We start from the raw sequence: 16,677 nt of genomic DNA, 5'->3' as shown, positions 1-16,677 counted from the left end.
ATTGATCAGTATCAAAAACATTCCCAAGCATTTAATGTCTTGATTTAAATAGTAACAATGTTTTTTGTTTGTTTGTTTCATTTTACGCCTTTTACGTCATATAGGCGGGTAGTTTCCTAACCATCGTTTCTGGAGAGTTACACCAGTACTAGACTACCTTCCTCCCCCTGGCAGTAACAATGTTTTAATTAAAAAAAACAAAAACAACATATAGACAACAGAAAAACAGCATATAATGTCAACAACAAACGTAACATAGCAGCAGAATATACTGACTAGAAGGCAAAATTTGACTAGACAAGAATTTTGCATTTACAAGAAAGACATGCTATGCTGATGACCTCAAACATTAAAATTAGCATCAAAAAGTATAACAAGATAAACAAATGAGCCGCTTACTGTAGTTCTGACCCTTATTCACATTTTAAAAATACCTTTGATACATATTGACTTCAATCAGTGGAATAACTTATATGCAGATGAAGTAAAAGGTTTGAAATTTAAAATAAAAGTCATTTATTTTATGCTTTTGAGTGTATTACTGATGTATCCGTGAAAATATTTTTGATAATTTCACAGTGAAATGATTAAAATTTCAAACTTTTCTATGACGAGACTTACTTTTTAAAGATTTTATCATCATTCAAATTTTTTGAATTCAATAAATAGTATCATGGCTATTCAACGTTGATTGTCAAACTTATTTTTCAGCCCAAGACTTCCTGTATTTATGAGAAATTGGACTTAAATTCAACTAAAATTGATGTTGACAGTGGTGAAAACAGATTTAATATTAACGTTAATATTGAGGAAATTTCATTAGCATAAAATAAAAAGACACTTTATTGTTTGTTGTGTAAGATGTAATTTTATATCATTGAAGGAACTTTAAAAAACAGTGTTCTCACGAGCGCTTAGCCACTCATGAGAATACTGTTTTTAAAGCTCTCTTGATGATACAAAATTTCATCTTACACACAAACAAACAAATATCCTCTATAAATTTGCATTTTTAAATTAAAAACATGTCTAGTCACTTCATTCATTTTCTTCAGGTAAGGTCTCTGACACCTTGTTTCTTGCTTACCTTCCCCCATCGCGGTCCCGCGCCCTAGCCAGCCACTTTGAAACCTCTATTTCAACATCCTTCCTCGTTGCAGCCTTTGTCGGCAAGTTCCTTTGGACACATTCTACAAAACAAGCATTCTTATGAAATGAAGGTATTGAAGCCATTCAAAGGTCATAAGCCACCTTGTAGCATTTTGAGCAGTATAAATTGGAATATAAACTAATTCTGGTATGTTTTACCAAATATAGATGTTTGTTTCCTGGTTTTACATAGCTTTTAACAATATTTCTGTGATATCGCTGCAGTCAGTTGTAAGCTGAGATCATCTTATCGGTGTATCAGTAAAGAATGTTAAGGTAAGCAAATAACTTGCTTTACAGGAAGGTGATTTCTGTTTATATTATGCATCACAACACAATGCATGGGATCAAAACCACACAGCATGTAAAATATTCTCTCTTATTAATTTCCATAAAAGCTAGCCAAGCATTTTCCTTCATTAAAGCAATACCCGAAGACACAATAACAAGATCTTGGATAATATATCTATTTTGAAGACACCACTTTGCAAATTTGTAAAAAATCACTTACTATACAATACTATCAGTATCTAGAGGCCCACAAACTTTTTCTTCCCCTTCAGCCACTTCATATTGTACATTCTTGCCAGTTCATTTGACATGGTTTCTTTCATCAAGCGGTCAACAGTTTCCCGTACATCTGCCATACCAAACATTGAGAGGAACCGCACCTTAAATAAAGGAGAACATAAAATTTTTTAATGTTAATTTTAACACTACTAAGTGATGGGCTGCAAGTCACCAAATGACAAATAATTGTCAACTGGACCTCAAAAACATGATCTGCCAAGAAAACTGTTTGGATTGACAAATTAAAAGATCTTTCCTCATATATTTACAATCAGGACAACACCTTAGTGACTTGTGCCTTTATGTTTGTCCCCTTCACCGAGTGTTATGGGGCACATTATCATTGTTTTTTTTTTTATACAAGAGTTTATTCAATATCAACAGAAAAATTTTTGATAATATAATAACAGCTCAATTCCTGGATTTTGTGGGTACTAGTCATTTCCCTGGTATTTTGAAAGCTGCCAGCATTTTGATTAATGAATTGACTGTCTTGTCCTAATTAATAATTAATGTTGAAAACGAGGCCAACTGCCCATGTCTTGTGCTCATGGCTATTATAGCATATATAGATAACATAACTGTGTCAATATGAATCAAAAAATTAAAACATGCCAGTTTTTAATTCTGAAATTAATGCAGCAAAATGTTTGTCCACTGTGCAATAATTTTCAACATAAATATAGCAGAATGATTATACATTATCATCAAGTGCTCACCACAGACCATTATGTTATTTTGCTTTTAGGCCAGTGGATATGGGGTATACTTTTTTCAGTTACTAATGGAGCAACATACATGACTAACACTATGCTTACCACAGATGAGAGCATTGTCTGATCTCCCAGAAGCTCATTGAATGCTGCCATCTTTTCCATCTTTCGGAAGTTGCAGCGGTTGGTCATCTGCTGCTGACCTTAACAGCATTCGCTGCACCATCCTCTTAATTTCACGATTATTCTCTCGCATTGTCTCCAAGACTCAGAGAATCTGTGTAACAGCAGCTGAAAAAAAGGATTCATAATTCTAGGACATATACTTTTAGAGCTATGTGAATGACAAATGAGCCATGTTACGACAAAACCAACATAATGCATTTGCGATCAGCATGGATCCAGACCAGCCTGCGCATCCATGCAGTCTGATCAGGATCCATGCTGTTCGCTTAAAAACCCTATAACAAGTAGAGAAACTGATAGCGAACAGCATGGATCCTGATCAGACTGCGCAGATGCGCAGGCTGGTCTGGATCCATGCTGGTCGCAAACCCATTATGTTGGTTTTGTCATGACCCGGCTCAAATGAAAAAAATCCAGTATTTTAAATTTTTCCTTGGCTTTAACAGTAATTAACGCTAAAATCTCAAAAGGATTGTTGAGTGTGCAAGGTCACAAAATGTGAAAATGATAAGAAATCATGAATTAAACTTAACATATTTTTGAGCCTAGGCATGTCATTTGGTGAAAATAAACATTCTTGACTCTTCCAGGGACCGTAACTTTGGATAACAGTAGTGGGGTCAGGCAAGAATATGCGCACAAATTCACATCATGATAAAGACTAACACAAGTATTCATCAATTTCTTTTGAATATTTTTTTAACTAGGGGCGTCACAAGGTGAAACTTTCCATTTTTGGCTGTGTCACTCAATCCAGCTAGTTATAACATTTATTGACTTGTTTTGAGAATATAACATTTAATAAGTATGTACTGTAATAATAAATATATTAATAGCTCCGAAGTTTATACTTACTGGGCCAAATAATCTGCCCACGGAAGGGTGTATCAGAAGCACCTTGTATTGGAGAAGCACTTTGCACATCACTGCTGGCCTCTCGCAATGCCTGTGCAGATAAGCGAGGCGGAGATGAAAGTAGGCTTTGTGACTCTTTGGGCGTTGTTGCTTGGTCAATAACTTGTGGTGGCCTACTCTCTGTGTCTGTCTCATTCTCATCAGTGCCACTATACGATTCATACAGCCTTTTTGATGGCCTATTTACAATAAAATGAAAATACATTAATAAGTAAATTAGTAATTATAAAATACATGATAGACATTAAGTGAGTTATTGCGCCAAGTGACAATAAGATTATGACTCGTAATCGGCTGGCAAACATGTACTAGTCTATGTTTACGTACCGAATTGTTGTGCCGCAATTTTGTCTACCAAGGATTTTTAGCACGAATGCGTTTGTTTCCCCGATAGCTATTTCATGAACGGGAAGGGCTAAAGACTTGGGGTCGTTCCGATTTGGAAGCCTAATACAAACGTGAAAGTGATAAAAGATTATTTTAATTGTCTGGACAATTGTTTTCACAACGGCCCGGGAAGTGAATCCCTTGCTTGCAGTCTCGAATCTGGAGTTTCTGGCCTTCTCTTAACTTAAAGTATGTTTTTAAAGGGGGGTATAATTTACAATTTTTAAAGGTTTAATTATCTATCGAGTCATATTATTTCTTCCCAGGTCCGGTACTCGTGCATGTGCAACATAGGGCTTGGTTGGTAATTTGTAATAATAAGTATTTGCATTTAATATTTTAAAATGCTTATGAATGAAATATTGGTACAAAATGGAAGGGACTTCTAAGGCTAGGAGGGGTCACTGGATTTCAAATGATGGTGTCCCTTTAAAAAAGGATCTCTTAAAATTAAGTCTAGATAGAAACAATATTATTAAAATGTTAGTGTCGACTCCGTCACAGTTAAGTTATTCAACAATAACAACTATACACATCCATAAGGTCAGCTAAAGTGCCTAATAGTGGGCGTAAATTCTAGAAAATGTCGCAAATTAAACTGACAAAAACTATCGCGAAATTACATGGCAAAGGCAAAAACAAAAAATAAATGACGTTTACACTTACCTACACACACAATAAATCTGTAAGGATATAATATGAAAGGTCGTTATACGAAATCGTCGTTAAATGTTCCGAATTGAAATGAAATATTGTTTTCGTGTACAATTTTACAATTTAACGTTTCAATACACAATTTGATTTTAAGCGGCAGCGGAAATCACGTCTGCGCATGCTCGAAATAAATTTTTCATCAAATGCTGATTTTTATAAATTATTTCTGAATTAAAATAGTCTAAAAACACATTTTAATATTTAGATTATAAAAATTAAAACCAATATAAAAACTAAACAAATTAATTTCTCGCACCTGCTCAGGCATGCTAATATTTATTGGGTTGCCCAAATGGGACCCATATGGGTCCCTCATGGCTTGTATATATGTTAATGCTACGATTTTTATAAAAGATAATAGCAATTTATGCCAAGGTGGTCACACTATAGCTCAAAGTAAACAAGTTCTAAAGAAATAAATAAACGAAAAATCGTTTTTCCTTATAGTGCTGTAATATGGGACCCATATGGGTCCAATATGGGCGTACCCAAATGGACTTGCCCATATTGGTCCCATATAGGTCCAATATGGGCATACCCATATGGGCTTGCCTAGATATAGCCCATATGGGTCCCATATATGCATGTTTGCTGGGTATGAGGCTTTCCACTACAAGGCAACACAACAATATCCCATTATTGCCTAAAAGGCCATACCATTGTTCTAAAACTCGCCTAACAGGCAATACCATTCTTTTCAACATTCGCCTAACAGGCAATACTAAACTTACTTAAAGCCTCGTCCTCATGACCAATACATTCGGTGGGCGTTCTGGGCTGTAACCGTCAGGATTTCCGCTTTACTGACCCCACGAATATCAGCTACAAGCTGGGCCGTCATTCCAAGAAAGGTCGGGGATGACAGACTGTATCCATGGAGAGGAAAGTAGGGAGCATCCGTTTCAAGTAGAAGTCTTTCGGACGACAACACTCTTAAAGCTTCTTTCTGCTCTTCGTTGAAACTCCCTACCATGGCGGTGAATCCAAAGCAAACATTTGGAAACCTTTGCACCCACCGATTTATGTCACTTTCAGTTCCAGAAAAACAATGCAGGTGTATCTTCTGGTCTCTGGATACCACTCCTGCACACTGATACATCAGAGATGCCATTAGTTCTGATGTTTCCCTGGCTACCTTGGATCGGCAATGAAGCACCAGTACATGACGCGGCTCCAGGAACTGCAACACCTGGTACAACACATCATGCTGTGTCGCCCATTCCTCTGCCGGAACTGTATGATCCAACCCGACTTCTCCAAAGGCACATACCTCAGGCAGACCTACAAGGCCCTGGAATCTAGATATTACTCTGGAACTGACATGTGCAGCATGCTTTGGATGTAGCCCGATCGATGTCTCCACACCCTGCGTCCGTAGGCTGGATATTTCGTCCACACTGGGATAGTTAACCGGGTCGCAAAAGTTGGCCACGGCTCCTCCAATGCAGACACGATCCTCAACAGCATACGGGGTCAGTCTGCTTAACACCTTGCTGAAATTATACTCGGGCTCACCTAGCTTCAGACATAGCCTATCCAAGTGGAAATGGCTATCCACTGCCCCCTCACGTACAAAGTTTCTCCCAGGAGGATTAACTGGCCTACTTTTTCCACTAGAATTGGCTTCCACAACAATCCCTGGTGCCTGGGTACCTGTACAACAGGCTTCAACCTCCATGCTTTCCACACTCATGGCTTCTTCTCCAGGAATCGCCGCTTCTTCCGATGGTGCAGGACACACAGCCATCAATTCTTTGGCTTTGGGGACGTCAGACTGATTGGAGGAAAGTTTAACTTTCCTTTCACCTGTAAGACAGATGGTCAAGTCCAAAGCTACCAAAGGTTCTTCTCCAACCTCGTCCACTACAACCATCTCGAGTAGATCTTCGTCATCCTGTAAAACAGGATGTTGTGCTTCTTCCTGTACAACAGGATCCTCAGGAGCAAGACGCTGATCCAGTTCATGACCTCGGGTTGGATCACTGAATCTCCGCTGAAGCTCATTGTACTCCTGACGAGACATCCTTCTCAGGACTTGTAGTAGCAGAGCCCAGTGAAAAACGAGCACTGGCGAGTTGATAGGGCTGAGGGTCAACCTACTGGGCGCAACAATTCCTAATCTTTCCGACACCCTCTTCACAACATCGCACACCCAGGTCCCACACTGTTTATCTTCGTTTCCCTTCTGTAACCTTTCTCTCACCATAAACTCCAATAAACAGCCTGGTGCGGCGTCTTTCCTTCCCGATGCCCAAGCAGCCAGATATCTTATAAACTCAGCCCTACGTTTGTCAACCTCTCTACCAGTACTGTCCCTATCCACCCCTGTGGGAAAGTGGTAAACAAACGCATGTGCTACCGGGTAACTGAAATCCCCCGTACACCAAGACAAAGGGCAGTTGCTCCTTTTTCGCTCAGTGTATACCCTTTTCTTCTTCGCTTTCAAGGGAACTTTGGATGGCCCGGTCTTGGGATGCCTCTGTGCATCAGGGACTCCAGTCCGTTCAGCCACTTTCCTAAGCTGGCGGACATACTCGCACTCAGGACCGCTACCAGCGGGCACCTGAGGAGCTTGTCTTACTGTTCTCTGGGTGGGAACTGAAACATTCTCTGTTGATGTTCTCCCTCTTCGTGGTGACCTTCTTATGACCCTTTCCGTAGACTGAGTTGGCCTTGTACTGCCATCTCCAGAGCCGCTAGAAGCGGGCTTCTGGATTTCCTTTGGAGGCTGTTGACCGGTAACAAGTACTTCCTTTGTTGTATTGTCTGGTGCAGGACCGCTAACAGCGGGCTCCTGCTCATCTAAAGTCAACTCATCTCGGTAGTCCAACTCGGGCATGCTGGCCTCCGAAAGATGCTGTTCAATGTCCTTTATCATTTTCTCAGTAGCCCCGGCATCTCTTGCGGCAGCATCCTCCACTCTCCTCTCCAGAGTGGGCTCCGTTTTTAGACGGATGTCTGTCACGCAGTGCTTGGAAGAGGCACATGCCTCGGAACTGCGTTTAGAAACGATCCGGTGCAGATTCTCCGAGATCCACTCTGAAGAAGCAAACTGCAACACCTCTGCTTCTTTTGCTGCCTTCTTTAGCCACGTCGTATTACGACGATTCCGGGCTAACGATGCCTGACCAAGCAAAGCTCTTTGCTGGTCCTGGGCAGGTCTTCCACTTAACATAAGCTTCCGTACTACCTCCTCCGCATTCATCTGTCGCCCTTTCCTCGTAAATTCTTCCACCTCCTCAACAAAATTCATCTTCTGAAAAAAAATCAAGTAAAGTGGTATAAGTGTCGGAACTTAAGCTATCTACTCAGGACTGGACTACCTTTGGTTGGACCCGTCACATCGAAACCCAGCACAGGCCGTACAACGGCAACATGCAGCACACATAACAGATGTAACCGATTGGTCCTCTCATTCCAGCCACAAAAGAAATGAACCCTGCCCTGCTGCCCAGCCTGAACCATGTTCCAAACGCAACGCCTCCATCCAAACTGGTCTTATTGTGTACCATCTGACTGGGGCCTCCCCTTACATGTTCCGCACTTGTACTTAACAATATCTAAGGCCTCAGTAGGTGTGATGTTTACACAGGACCCATGATACCACTCCTCACAAAAGTCGCACATAATCATGAACCTCCCTTGCCAAGGCTTCCTACAGGTACAATAGAGTTCTGTATCATCTTCCAGTACCTCGTCAGAGCCATCTTTCCATTTTTGCAACCATACTGGCAATTTCCTGTCTCGACAAGGTTTCAAACGGTCATGATTAGTCACAAACACAGCGTTCTTGACCTTTACTCTGTAGATGAATGCGGAGATCTTCTTAACTATAACACCAGGTCCCTTCCACAGAGGAGATAGTTTTTTACATTTACCCTTCACTGTCGCAGTATCCAAAACATAAACAGGATCACCCTTATCATAGCTTCTTGCTAGAATCCTTAAGTCGTAGCTTCGTTTCATTCTTTTCAGGGACGTGTTCAGATTCTGCCTAGCTGTATTGTGGGCTCTTCCAATCTCCTCCCGAAGCTCCTTCACATAACCTTCTGCTTCAACATCTTTATGTTCCCGGCCTACAAGGGGGAACATTAAACTAGCTGGTGTATTGGTTTCCCTACCAAGCATCAATTTGTTTGCTGTGAAACCTGTACTCCTATTCACAGACGCTCTCAAGGCTCCTGCTATTTGCTGGATATACAGATCCCACTGATTCTGCGACTTCTGTATAAAACAACGGACAGCATCCATCAACGTTCTATTAAAACGCTCAACTTGTCCATTGGAGGCTGGGCGATACGGTGTTGTTCTTGATTTATGTATCTCCAGGACTTCACATAAGGCAGTGAAAACTTTCCCCTCGAAATTCCTCCCTTGGTCAGAATGTATCTGCAACGGATAGCCAAATCGAGAAAAGAACTCATTGACAGCTGCCCTTGCTGTAACCTCCGCTGTCTGTGAGGGTAATGGCACACATTCCACCCATTTTGTGAACTGATCCACCATCATTAGAATGTGCTCATTTCCTCGTGGTGTCTTAGGAAGTGGGCCCATAAAATCTATATGAACCCTCTCCATCGGTGCTCCAGCTTGAAACTCTGTCAACGGGCATTTCCCATATCGGTCACTCTTCTTATTCTGACTGCACACATTGCAAGAACTTACAAAGTCCTTGACATCCTCTGATAACCGGTGCCAATAGAACTTTTCTTTTACTTTAGCCTTAGTTCTGGCGATTCCTTGATGGGCCGCAGATGGTAAATCATGATTTAAACTCATCGCTTGCTCTCTCAGACTTAATGGGACATACAGTTTCTTGTCTCCATCTCCTTCGACATAAAGCACACCATCAATAATCTCAAAGGCTTCTTTGTTTAGCCAATAGGCTTTTACTGCTGGGCTGGCTAAATAGATCTCTTTCTGCATGGGCTCCTCTTTGGTCTTTAACCATTTCCAAATTACTGCCACATCACCATCCTCTAGCTGCTCTTTCGTCAAGTCTTTCACAGAAAGACCCCAGCTACAAGGCTCTTTTTTATCGTCTGCTGCTACACTTATTTCAGTAATTATGCATTTCCCTTCCACCAGACAAATATCGAAACCGCACCTTTCTGTTTCCTCTACAGCTTCAAATCCCTTCTCCAAGAGGTTTCCAGATCCTACTGATAGACGCGGGCCACAGGAATTTTCCAACCAACTGTTATAAACAGATGTTATACCCCTAGGATCATTAGCTAGATGATCCTCTCTATTGGGTCTGCCGGGCTGCCTGTTAAAAACAGACCCCCCACCTGCGCCTCCCTGCTCTAAATCAGTAAACACCATTGGGTCTCTGATCCCTCCATAGGTACCATCCTGATCAGCTTCCTGACCCCCACTGAATGCTTCGCGAGAAGTTGAGCTATTCCCCCTTACTCCATGGGATGCTACCTCCTCTTCATCCAGGCTCAATATGGCGTTCCCCTCAATGATCTCCATCACCTCTTGCACAGCTTTCCCTAACTGTACTGCATCATCCACATCCTCTGTAAATCTTGCCCAATTCTGGTGGGCCTTCTTGCAATAATTACATCCACCACACGGCAGCTCTTCCAACTTCACCTCACTCTTGTAATACCCACACAAATCATCTGGCACCGGTGGTCGTGACAATGCATCCGCATTACAATGCTTTTGCCCAGGTCTGTGCTGTAGAATCATATTGTACTGTGACAACTCCTCCATCCATCTAGCTAGCTGTCCCTGAGGCTCTTTAAAATTGAGCAACCATGTCAAACTAGAATGATCTGTTCTCAGCACAAACGGTCTACCTAACAGGTAATGCCGATATTGCCTTGCAAACCGTACAACGGCAAGCAATTCTTTTCTTGTCACACAATAGTTTCGCTGCTCTGGGGTGAGCATGAAACTTCCATAGGCTACCACCTTCTCGTTACCATTTTGTATCTGCAGCAACTCACCAGCAACAGCAAAGTTCGATGCATCTGTGTCCAATATAAATTCATCCACGTTGTTTGGGAGGGCCAACACTGGGGGCTCTACAAGAGCCTTTTTCAAAAAATGAAAAGCTTTTTGTTGTGTTTCCTCCCACTTGAATTTATCTTTTCCAATCACTGCATACAGTGGTTCACTCAACTCTGCAAAACCTGGAACGAAAGCTCTGTGATAGTTCGCCAAGCCCATGAAACGCTGTACATCTTTGAAGTTCTGCGGCGTTGGCCAGTCTCGCACCACTTCAATGTCTTTTTCAGCCATCGCCAAACGATCAGTACTCACAATTCTTCCCAAAAATTCCACCTCATGTTGAAAAAACACACATTTTTTGGGCTTTAACTTCAAACCATGCTTACGAAAACGACCAAGAGCCTCCGCCAAGTTGTTAAGATGATCATCAAATGACTTTCCCATGATCAAAATGTCGTCCAAAAATGCCAACGCTGTCTTCCAGTTAAGACCTCGTAAAACCAAGTTCACAACTCTGGAGAAAGTTGCCGGAGCATTACACAAACCAAATCCCATCTTGACATGCTCAAACAGGCCATATTTCGTTGTAAAGGCAGTTTTCGGCCTATCCTTCTCTTTAATTTTGACCTGCCAATAGGCTGAATTGGCATCAAGCTTCGAAAACCAGCAATTTCCTGCCAATGTATCTAAACAGTCGTCCACTAATGGCAATGGAAAAACATCTTTCACTGTCACGTTGTTCAGTGCCCTGTAATCGATGCACCATCGCACATTACCATCTCTTTTTCGGATAAGGACTGGCGCAGAAGCCCACTCAGATGTAGATTCTTGTATCACTCCGGCCTGTAACATTTTTTTAAGATGTGCCTCTTCCTCTCCTACAAAACAAGCAGGCGTACGACGCATGCGTTGTTTTATTGGTTTTGCGGTGCCTGTATCTATACCATGCTCTATTGTGGTGAAGTTACCCAAGTCAAACTCTGACTTTGCAAATACCTCTTCATATTCTTTGAGCAGTCTTGCTAATTCTTCACGTTGCTCCTCAGAAAGATGTGCAATTGACTGATTGTACACTTCTTTCAAGTGTTCAGGCACTTCGGTAAAACCACTATGTGCCTCGACTTGTTCAACAGAGTACAACTCTGTTGGGAAATCATCTTCCAAAGCTTCCACTTGATCAACTGGATAAGCGTTTGCAACTTCTTTTCCTTTTTTCAATAGTCTGTACTTGTCAGTTGCATTTACAACACAGAGAATTGCTTCCTTCCCCTTACTATGCAAAGTTTTTGGAATCAAAACTTTTAAATTGTCATCTGCTTCTATCATGAAATCTGGCATTTCACTACTAACTTCACACTTTATCCTCTTCACTGAATTTGGCGGCACGATATTTCTCCTGGACACTGTGACTCGTGCAACCATTGGTTTTCCATCACCTTCGTCGACATTTAAAGGAATAGCTTCTCCATCGAAGTGTATGATGCCCTTCATCATATCAATTACTGCTTTTCTATGGAGCAAATCAAATCCAAGAAGCATATCTTGTGTTATTGGAGCTACATAAACATTTTCTTTGTATACATGAGATCCAATGCCAAGCTTCACTGGACCTACCACCCTGCCCATCATTGATAGTTTCTTACCAGCAGTCAACAATTCTACTTTCTTGATCACCTCTGGCTTCTTTTGAAGAGAATTATACAGATCTTCTGAAATAATGGTAACTTCAGCTGCTGTGTCGACCACAGCCTGGACATCTTTGCCAGCTACATTCACTTTAAGTTTGTACTTCGACACAAACGTAAGCTGACCTACCATTACAGCTTCCGGTTTATCTGGATAACTATCACTTTTTTGTTTAGAAGCCTCTTTAATTAGTTTCTTTGTTGTTCTCTTCATTTGATCTTCCTTATTATCACTATCGCCGGCACCGTCAGATAAACTGTCATCTGTTTGTGTGCTAGAGTCCGTACAACGTCCTCTAAAAGAATCTTCACTTTCTCCTGAATCACTAGCCTTTCCGTCCTTTCGTGCCTTAGACCCACGACCTACCCCACGATGCCTGCGTTTTTTCTTATTTAGGCCATTGGCTTCTTGGGTACGGGTTCGGCCCTCACACCCGACCCCCTCCAGTTTAAATGATTTGCTGTCCTGTTACCATTCTCAGGGCAATCTCTTTGAATGTGCCCTTGCTTGTTACACTTGTAACATGTCCTTTCTGCTAAACGTAATGGACAACGTAACCTTATGTGACCTGGCTGCCCACAATGAAAACAACCATCTTTTCTTACAGTCCCTCTCCCTCGACCACGTCCAACGCCAGTACCTGATGACATCTCCTTTAGCATGTCCATCATCTGTCTAAACTGATCGTTAGATGCACCTTGAGGAATAACCTGAAGATGATCTTTCGCCTTGTCACGCGTAACACGCGTTTCTTTAAGCAAGTTCATCATTTCCTGGAACTGCTCACCCGAAACTCCTTGTTGAACCGCACTTGTCTCATACACATGTGGAGGATCTTCACGCGTAAAACGCGTGGGCTTGGATTTTCCATATACTGCCTGGTGTACATGTTGGTACCACTTCACATAATCTATGGCACCCTCCATTGTTTTATGTCTCTGGACACAAGCGTTCTGAGCCGATGGTTTATCATATAAACCTGTACAAAAACGGGTGATTGCCTGCTGGTTAGCGTATTTGTCAGGAACTTCTCTGAATGCCTTTGTCGCTAGAGTTAGAACACGGTCCGCCCAATCTTCAAGGCTTTCATCTGGACCTTGGCAAGCCTGCTGAAATCTTACATTGGCTGTTTCTGCCAACTCCCTGGACCCAAATCTCTGCTCCAACTTTTTGATCAATCGTCTGTACGACAGACTGTTGTTGACCTCCATTGTGAGTGTGAAGTACTCTGCAGCTTTTCCAGTAAGGCACCAACACAGACAATTTTTGCATTCTTCCTCCGTCAAACTATATGCCTTGACATACTGCTCGAACTTCATCTTGAATGCAGCAAAATTACTTTTCCCGTCATAAGAGATGCTTTTGGGAATATTCCTAGGCATCCTTTGACCCTTGGTGCTGCAACGTGGCTGGTCTTCGTCACTGTCATCTGATGAAGAGTCAAGAAATCTCTGATGTTTGTGTTTCTTACTCCTCCTCTTTACTGGCATTCTATCTTCAACTTCAGAGTCATCAGATTCTTCAATGTATTTGTCTCGTTTGTACAACTTTTGTTTTATTTTCTTTGTTTGAGACTTGCATTTTAAAAATTCTTCTTCTTTTTCATCTGAATCCGAGCCCCGTTTCTTACTAAAGCTGGCTTTTGACTTTACCTTTCTTTCAGTTTCGCTTTCCTCTTCCGAGCCATCTGAAGACCAACTAGCCATTTTGGAAGCTGCAACTTTTTTACTATGTGTTCTTTCCTCCTTTACCTCTTTATCTAATTTGAGTACATTTTGGAATCTGTCGGCCAACACTTTTGGATCCAACATATTGCTCCCCCGAAGTTCTTTCCTCTGACTCAATGCTGGATTTTCCTCAAAGTCCATGCACATCAAGACACTCTCTGTCATTCCGTGTCCAAAGGCCGCTCGTAACAGTCCCGGTGTTAAATTTCCTACTTCATATCTTAGTGCCTCGATTCTGCCAGCAATTTTACTTCCAATGTGTGGCACCAATTGCAATTCGCTTACAGAAGCATAATTCATTTTCACTTTGTGACTCACCATTCTTGGTTCAGAACTAAAACTAAAACCACGACCAAAACCTCTTGGTGTTGCTTTCTCTCCCTTATCACTCATGATTAATTACAAATTATATCAAGTGTCACAAAGTACTATTTTTGATAAGTTTATCCCGGTTGTTTCAATCTGTACAACAGATGTTCTTTCCAGCAAATATTTGTCTAGTTTCGTATAACGAATCCTATTACAAAGATCACAAAATAATAACTTCGGTTTGATAATTGGGCCAGCAGCAATATCCCAATGTGTATAAAAGATTTTTTCGCAACAAAAATATGTACAACACACTTAAGTTACACCTTCTGGTTTAATTCGTAAAACAATTTAAACCTTGTTTAATTTTGTACAACAAAATCAAACAAAATCTTATATTCAAATATGTAAAATAGAACTCCCGTAACAAAAATGTATACAACACACTTGAGTTACACCATACGGTCTACTTTGTAAAACAATTTAGACCCCGTTTAATTTCGTAAAACAAAATCAAACGAAATTCTATATCCAATACGTATAAACAATATAATTTTATTACTCTAACCGAAATATGTATAACACACTTGGGTCATCTCTTACGGTTTAATTTGTAAAACAATTTAAACCTGGTTTAATTTTGTATTACAAATATTAAACCAAATTGAAATATATCAATACTGCACTAAACCAAAACAAAAATTGTCAATATGTGCAATACTGATAACTCTGAACGATTCAACTTGTAACACAAGTTAAATCCGGTCCAACTTTGTGAATTACAAATTCACAATCTTCCCTGCAACATATTTATTAATACAAAATTGGCCAAATACAATACAACATTCCCTGGGGAAGTCAAAACACTTCCAATGTGAATAAACAATTTATTTTATTAAATGCCTAACAATTCCAATTGCTTTTAATAAAATCACTTAAGCACACACATAAAAATTGTCAGTTGCCGGCAAATCACATTTAAAACTCAGGATATCCCTATAAATCTGTGACTATTTCATACACCAACCGGACCCTGGTGCCACATACACACAGACACTACGTAATCCCAGGTATTAACTTAACCAAGCCGGCAACTTGTAAGGTTACAATCAATTTAAATATGGGAGTCAGATGGTACACAGGCCAGAACTTAAATTGATATAGCAAATACAATATTAACAATCCAATATACAATTAATCAATCCATGAACTAAAGCTCAGAACTTTTGAATTAAAATTAAATAAAAATTAAATTTTTTCCATGAAACAATTTTAGAAAAATAAAATCTACTTCAAATAATTATTTAATCAAATCCAAACTAAATATTAGTACAGCACAGCTATCAAATCATTGCTACAATACCTTACCGGAAAGAAAAAAAAAAGAAAAATGAGCTTTAATCCATGGTCATAAAATAATTAAGTCCACGCGATTGAAATACCACGCGAAAAAATACAAATATCCTAAATAATTAACCAAACAGGCCAGGGAATTACCACACTATTGTTTTGTCTCTTGATTAATCTGCTAAAAGCTTCCTAATCTGTAAAAAACAACAAAAAATTACGTTTCCGGTTTCAAAATCACCGCTTGCAGGAAATATTGCCAATCACAACGTTCCGCGCATGCGCTACGCACCGTAAATTACCGGAAACTTACGAAGTTCGCCGATTTACCAGAATTACAAATTCAGAGTCCCGAATCAATTTCCACTCCTAAACGCGATCTCACGAAACTCAAAATTACAGCCGAGGACCTTAACACACGAAACTTAATAAATTTTATCCGCCAAATTGTCTCAAAAGCTGCAGAAAGCCAACAGCGAGAACCCGCAATGTGACGTCACATGCGCCGCACGCCCGACCGATTCGCTGTCAAAAAACCAATCTGCCCGATCCCAATTGAAACAATTTATCCTGCCGACAACGCCAATAAAGTGTGCGCGTGTTTAGGCTTTACAATTCAACAATTACACAGCGTATAACGCTACGAATGGCAATACTAAATCCTGCTAAAAACCCCGCGAAGTAACCGACGCCATTACCATAAACCAACTACCCAGAGTGCACTTCGAACCCCGGGAAAAAGACCATCCATCCCGTACCGTAATTATCCGGATAATTAGTAAACACTACACAAGAACGACATGCGAATGAAACTGATATTGTTTAAAAACGTCAGTCTCAAACCATGTCACTAGTGTTAAACCCACAATCGTTTTCCTCTGCCTTCGTCCTATGATGATTGTCCGAATAATTCCATGAAATACAACAAATATCCATGAAAGGTCTGAAACGTCGCGCATTTCCTGCTCTAGGTCAGCCATCTTGTTTTTGTTACTATTTTTAGCACAGTC

The 16,677-nt window shown here is 40.6% G+C and overlaps 2 protein-coding genes and 1 long non-coding RNA gene across 3 annotated transcripts; all 3 read right to left on the bottom strand.

Moving 5' to 3' along the window:
* Nucleotides 1-572: 572 nt before the first annotated feature.
* Nucleotides 573-2,587, bottom strand: LOC132720221 (uncharacterized). Its single transcript, XR_009624313.1, has 3 exons — nucleotides 2,538-2,587; nucleotides 1,661-1,820; nucleotides 573-1,190 (listed from the first exon to the last, which is right to left on the bottom strand). It is a non-coding gene; the product is annotated as an uncharacterized LOC132720221 (long non-coding RNA).
* A 2,649-nt stretch (nucleotides 2,588-5,236) lies between these two features.
* LOC132720225 (probable JmjC domain-containing histone demethylation protein 2C) lies at nucleotides 5,237-16,454 on the bottom strand. The gene is made up of 2 exons (XM_060704301.1): nucleotides 15,818-16,454; nucleotides 5,237-7,890 (listed from the first exon to the last, which is right to left on the bottom strand). Exon 2 carries the CDS (start codon nucleotides 7,885-7,887, stop codon nucleotides 5,380-5,382), a length of 2,508 nt encoding a protein of 835 aa, XP_060560284.1. The 5' UTR covers nucleotides 7,888-7,890; nucleotides 15,818-16,454; the 3' UTR covers nucleotides 5,237-5,379.
* LOC132720226 (uncharacterized) lies at nucleotides 12,667-15,824 on the bottom strand. Its single transcript, XM_060704302.1, has one exon. The coding sequence runs from the start codon at nucleotides 14,402-14,404 to the stop codon at nucleotides 12,677-12,679; it is 1,728 nt and encodes a 575-aa protein (XP_060560285.1). The 5' UTR covers nucleotides 14,405-15,824; the 3' UTR covers nucleotides 12,667-12,676.
* Nucleotides 16,455-16,677: the final 223 nt, after the last annotated feature.

Source organism: Ruditapes philippinarum, unplaced genomic scaffold (assembly GCF_026571515.1).
Source record: "Ruditapes philippinarum isolate M1 unplaced genomic scaffold, ASM2657151v2 ctg8385_1_1_1_1, whole genome shotgun sequence".
Classification (NCBI taxonomy): Eukaryota; Metazoa; Mollusca; class Bivalvia; order Venerida; family Veneridae; genus Ruditapes; species Ruditapes philippinarum.
The sequence above is the reverse complement of the archived record's forward strand: the minus strand, read 5'-3'. Positions and strand labels throughout refer to the sequence as shown.